The 6,305-nt window shown below is 34.1% G+C and overlaps 1 protein-coding gene across 1 annotated transcript in view; it reads left to right on the forward strand.

The window, feature by feature from the left end:
• The window catches only part of LOC106461662 (transmembrane and TPR repeat-containing protein CG4050-like), a 115,134-nt gene that overhangs the window by 56,086 nt on the left and 52,743 nt on the right, over nt 1-6,305 (forward strand). Inside the window, exon 6 of the mRNA XM_022388668.1 lies at nt 5,369-5,435. Within this exon, the coding sequence (XP_022244376.1) occupies nt 5,369-5,435 (67 nt within the window). The remainder of the gene's footprint in view (nt 1-5,368; nt 5,436-6,305) is intronic.

Consider the following 6,305-nt stretch of genomic DNA (forward strand, 5'->3'; position numbering starts at 1 on the left):
TAACGGCGCCTTTAGGACATTATTTTCAAGATGTTGTTAAGAGAGAGAAGAGTAGGGTTTCTGGTATGAATTTGATATCTGCACAAAAAAACAAAAGAAAGAAAAAACTTTGACTCGCACCACAAAGTTTGCCTTTTGTTTTGCTAGTTAATTCCTGATTATGCAGCTTGTCTATTAAACCTAACGTTACCTGATCGACCGAGTCGTTAACACAACGTGAATATTTTTCATTGAGAAAGTTGAATAACTCGAATTACCGTCAGGCACTATTGTCAGTGTAGAACACTAAATGATTCCGTGCTTCTTCTTTTTTTTTGCCAAGATTTTATAATATTTCGATAGCGTATATACAGAGGTAGCGTATATACAGATCAGTAGTGTACTACGTTCTTTTCCTTGCAACTAATAACTATGCTAAAATGTCTACAGGCTTTACATAATTTTTAACTAATTAATGAATGCATTTAACTATTTAAAAAATGCTATATTTCTTTACCATACATGAGAAGTGCTTTTGGTGTTCTGAATGAAATATATAAATTATATACATAACTGGCAAATACACTCACGCCTGGCACGGCATTCATTTCGTTGACTTCAAAGTGGTGGTGGTATGACTTCAGTGTGTGCCATTCGACACGCGTGTTTACTGAATACGGGCGACCAGGAAAGGTACGCTCTGCAATAATCGTAACATTCGGTTGGTGTTGGCTTTACTTTGTTTGTTTTTGAATTTCGCGCAAAGCTACACGAGGGTAATCTGCGCTAGCCGTCCCTAATTCAGCAGTGTAAGACTAGAGGGAAGGCAGCTAGTCATCAACACCCAGCGCCAACTCTTGGGCTACTCTTTTACCAACGATTGACCGTCACATTATAACGCCCCCACGGCTGAAAGGGCGAGCATGTTTGGTGGGACGGGGATTCGAACCCGCGACTCTCAGATTGCGAGTCAAGCGCCCTGGCCGGGCCTGACTTTACTTTGTTGAAAGTGACTCTGACCGTTAGTGTGCTTTATTTAACTCAATTTAAACTTAGTTCAGCCAGTTTCTCACAACAATTTATGAAGTCAAGACACCAGACAAACAGATAACTCGGCTTTATAAACACACACATATATATAGATGTACAATAATCTGAAGAGAAAATATATATCTACAAATAATATTGGTCAGGACGTGGCCTAATGGTTAGCGTGCCGGAATGTGAATTCGAGGGTCCATGTTCACCTCTCGTTACTGCAAAATGTCGTTCCGCACTTTGAGGCCGTGAGTACTAATATAAGGATGACGGTCAAATCCCACTGATCCAATGAATTATCCCAAGAATTGGATTGCGTTTCCTTAAAATTCGGGACGGTTAGCGCAGATAGCCCTTGTATAGATGTGCGCGAATATTCAAAAACAAATTAATTATATTAGCAGCGATATTAATCTGGGAACTGAGCACGAACGTTTACTTTGAAGGAAATTTGATTAAAGTTGACGTTCTCATTCTATGGAACTCAGAGGTGATTATTATTAGTTTTGTTGTTGTTTTTTTCTCAAAGTAATTTTCCTAGATTGAACTTAGTTTGCATTAATAAAATGGTTATATCTTCAAATAAGAATATTATATCTGAAATCGATCTTCTTAAGTGTTTCCACTTTCATTAAAATTAATAATCTTATATTATAGCTGTGTTTTTTTTTTCTAGTCATTTATGAACTCGAAAATAAATGGGGTGTATTATCTCTTATATAGAGAGAGGGCAGTTAACTACAGCAAACAAACTTTAATGGTGTTGAACGTTTTCTGCTCCACCCTTTGTTTGAACAAATATTGCAACGAGGCTTGCTTCTAATTCCCAGAAAGTTAGCGCTAATATGCATCTGAGTTTGCATAAAATAAAAATAAAAAACTAAATAATACCTGCCACTCATAGAGATCTACAGTGAAGATTAGTAGGCATATTTGTTGATGCGTGTGTAGGTGTATGAATAGAGGAACGAGTAAAAAAGTTCGGATTCATTAACTTTCATAAAATCCATATTTACTTCCCGTGAATAGTTATATTTTATGGACCGCTTATTTTACTTAATGGTAATGAATCACACAGGTCCATAGTAAAGTTCTTGATTTGCTGCAAGTATACACTGTATAGGAAATTTATTGATGGAGGAAGTTCCATTTCCGATATGGTGTCTTTCAATTTTTAATCAATTCTATAAATTCTATAAATTGGGTGTAAATACAATTTGCAGGGTACTCTCGGAGAGAACTGCCAGGAAAAAATCGTCAGTTTAACGAAATGCTAGACTGACGATTTTTTCCTGGCAGTTCTCTGGCATTTTGTCACCTGGTCGTTTACAGACTATAAACGCTGAAGCCCTGGGTTCGATTCCCCGCTGTGAACAGACCCCATATAGCGCAGTGTATAGCTGTACGCTAAAATCACAAACAAACCAGTGTATATTTTGGCCTAAAAAGCTTTCGATACTACTACTATGTGCAAGTAGTTAAAATTAAATTCTAACAATAATAATAGGTAGGGGTAATTCCTCATTGATTTACAGTTGTCCTATTCTGAAAAGTAATGACGTGACGTGATAGCTAGAAGCTTATTACATCCACCCAACTTGTTAGCCATTTTGAAAAATTTGCTAATTTATTTTATTTTGTTAAGAGAGTTAGAAATACAAGCTCTTCAGAAATGAGATAAAAACACATAATCAATTTTTGTACAGTGAAACTATATAAAAGAATTTCACAATTAAATTCAAAGTGGTGTCTTCATTTAGTAATTACAGTAAGGTGTGGCGATCGGATATTGATATTCATGTTGTCATTGTTAATAGCCTATACGATTATCTGAATCTAATTATTAATTTGTTTTTAACTTTTTGATAACTGGAAACGAATTACTAAGTAGTTTTATCCAACTCTTCGGCTGTTAATCTGCTGTCATCTTCAGGAAAGTCCTGAAAAGAACCATTTTTTTTGTGTTACTAGTGGCTTTAAATATAGTTAAAACCATAGAATACACAAGTTACAGCCTATCAGAAGAGGAAGAAACGAAAGAATTCACTATAAAAGACGTCAGTTCAGAAATCAATGAAATATAAATCCACTATAATGCCATCCTATCAGAAAAAAAAACTATCAGAAACTTGAAGAAAAACAAGACCGTAACAACTTTTTTACAACAGACAAAGGTAATATCACTATAATGATGGACAAAGAGGAATACTCCATCAAACTCCACATTCTAGTTGCAGATGGCCACTACACTATAATAAAGGCTAACACATCAAACACTAGCCCAGAGCAACAATTAACCAACTTCTAAAGAAACACCAGAAAAAAGTTAGAACAAAAACATTTAAAGAACTAACAGCATTTAAAAGCACAACCACACACATCTATGGTTCACCTAACATTCACCAACGAGGTTACCTCCTCCGGCTTGTAACTAACTGCAGAGGTTTACCATACCACCCCTAAGCTGGATATCCGGTAGATATAATATCACAATTAACATGTAAAACATACTCGTTTGTTAAGAACACAGTTCACTTGATAGAAACTATAAAAGCAACCACGATAACCTAACAAGATACAATGACGTATTCAACCTATTCAATAACGTACCAACCACTGACATACTACAAGTATTACGCTAACAGCTTGAAAATAATATAACTCTTTATCAGTGCTTGAAATGGGGATGCATAAAAGGGGGATAAAAGAGGTAATGAAAAAGTGACAGTATGCAATTAGATACATATTTCTGGCTATGAAGTGCCGGTTCTCGAATATTAAATATAGAACGGCCGGACCATTTCAAGCACTGCTCTTTATGATTGCACCCAATTGATAATGTTCACAATAATCGAACTTGCAACCCTCTGTATCAATACAACCTACTTCTAGTATGAAGGTAAATACTACCAGCAAGAAAAGACCTAGCTGCAGGCTCACCCTTATCATTAGTACATAATAATCGCTACATAGAATATTAACACATTCAAAACAGGTCACAAGAGCTAGCTCAGATATGATGATTGTACATTCATAATTTGGCCAGACGCTACAGACAAGATTCAATAATTTACGAACCACATGTACAGCCAAGATCTCGCGATACAATATTTTCCCATTCGTTGAAGTAATGGTTACCAAGACGTATAACTCATAAACCACAGGAGTTTACAGGAAACCCGTAGATACGGATAACTGCTTCGATTATAAATCAAATAACCCAACAGTGTAAAGACAGGTATTATATACTGCTAAGTTTCTAAAATGATCACTATTTGTAATACCGAAGAAGCTAAGAAGGTTGAAGAAAAACACATCACTAAACCCTCCTTAACAATAAATAACTGGAACTCTTGATAAACAAGAAAATGAACCCTGAAAATAAACAGGAAGAAATTAAAAACACATAGCTATATGTCAAAAGGCTCTCTGAAAAAATATAGAGAACACGTAAACAACAAAGTTGAAACAACATTCAGAAGCCACAACACAATTAGTACACTTCAAATCACTTAACGACCCAATGGAGAGTAAAAACACCATTAACATAATCCTCTGTGAATGTGGATTCTAATACATTGAAAAAGAAGAGAAAAAAACCCAATAAAGTTAGAATTCATGAGCATAACAGACATACAAGACTCGACACTACCAATTTTTTGCAACTGTCCATCATGCCAGAGAAGATCATACGATAAATTGGAATGATAATAATCACTTAATTCAACTTTTAAGAGGACCCAGGATCGAATCCCGGCTACTACTAATGCAGAAAGAGTTCACTGAAGATGATAGCAGGGTAGCAGCCGAAACTTAGGATAACGCTAGTTGATAACTAGTACAGATTTTAGTTTTTCAAGAAAGCTATTTGTCGTTATTCCGTAAATACGAAACTTTCAGAGTTTCAGAGTTTTATAAAGTTATTTTCTTCCTTTCATCTAAATAACAATCAGAAATAAGAAACAACAACTTCACAGATGTGTTCGTGAAAGTAGTCCTGAATCATACGACAACATTTATAATCATTAAAACGCAGTTTTACCATTTCATTTGATTATGCTACTCCACTGAATGGTAGTTTTAATTAATGTTATATTGTTTTAATTTATAATTAATTATACTTAAGAACTGTTGAAGGACATTTAATAGTGTATTTCTTTAAGTAGATAAACATATTATTCAGTATCAAATAATTAATACACTGATCCGAACAGAAAATTCGGACGAATTGTCCTATATATTTTTTTATGTTTTCTTCCTTACTCGTCCTTTATTCTCCCGTTTTAGAACTTCGTCTATTATTCGAATTTTGTAGAAATATTATTTTGAACAGCATCTTTTTTTTGTTTAGGTTTTTGATATGATTCGTCACGTAAGTCTCTTCGTTGATATGAATAATGTTACAACAGACCCTCAAAGTAATTGAAACCCTCCTTGAACTTGTACTATCACAATACATAAGCTTTTCATAACATAGAACAATGCACTTTTTAACTAAAGCATTTTGCACATCTACATGCGGCATTGCATCTTGAATTTATTGTCGTGAAAATATTGAAGAAAGGTTCAGCAAACAATAAACTAGTTTTCATAGCATTCATGCAATGTGGTTATGAAAGTTTCTGATCAATGTACTGCATTTTATTCTTAAATATAAAGCCCCTAAATGCTTAAAGTTTAGTATAGAGCTTTTCTTGATAGAATACGATGCAATTTAATAAATCGGGATTTCTGAAGAGAAAGGGGCAACTTTTTACTTTTAACGATAGTACATATACGTCGGAACGGTGGGAAACATGCTCCCAATAATTAAATTGTGGGGCATGAATGTCATTTCCACCCCACCCCCAATATTATACTGACAATAATATGATTTAGTCTTTTTACTGTTCGTTAGGCATGTATAAAACCCATTTCGAAAAATGTGTCGTATGAAATGTTCATGAGGAATAGAACATATGTGAAAATTCGATTTTGTTATATACAGCAAACACTTTAATTTGTGTTTTGTATGTATAATATAGTAGTTGTTATTGTATGAGGTTGTTTAATAATGTTTTATAGCTATATTTAATTAATGCCATATAATTTTTATTCACTAACGACTAGCTTCCACAATGTTTTGTATGTATAATATAGTAGTTGTTATTGTATGAGGTTGTTTTATAGCTATATTTAATTAATGCCATATAATTTTTATTCACTTACGACTAGCTTCCACAATGTTTTGTACGTATAATATAGTAGTTGTTATTGTATGAGGTTGTTTTATAGCTATATTTAATTAA

The sequence above is a fragment of the Limulus polyphemus genome, unplaced genomic scaffold (assembly GCF_000517525.1).
Source record: "Limulus polyphemus unplaced genomic scaffold, Limulus_polyphemus-2.1.2 Scaffold1006, whole genome shotgun sequence".
NCBI classification, from domain to species: Eukaryota; Metazoa; Arthropoda; class Merostomata; order Xiphosura; family Limulidae; genus Limulus; species Limulus polyphemus.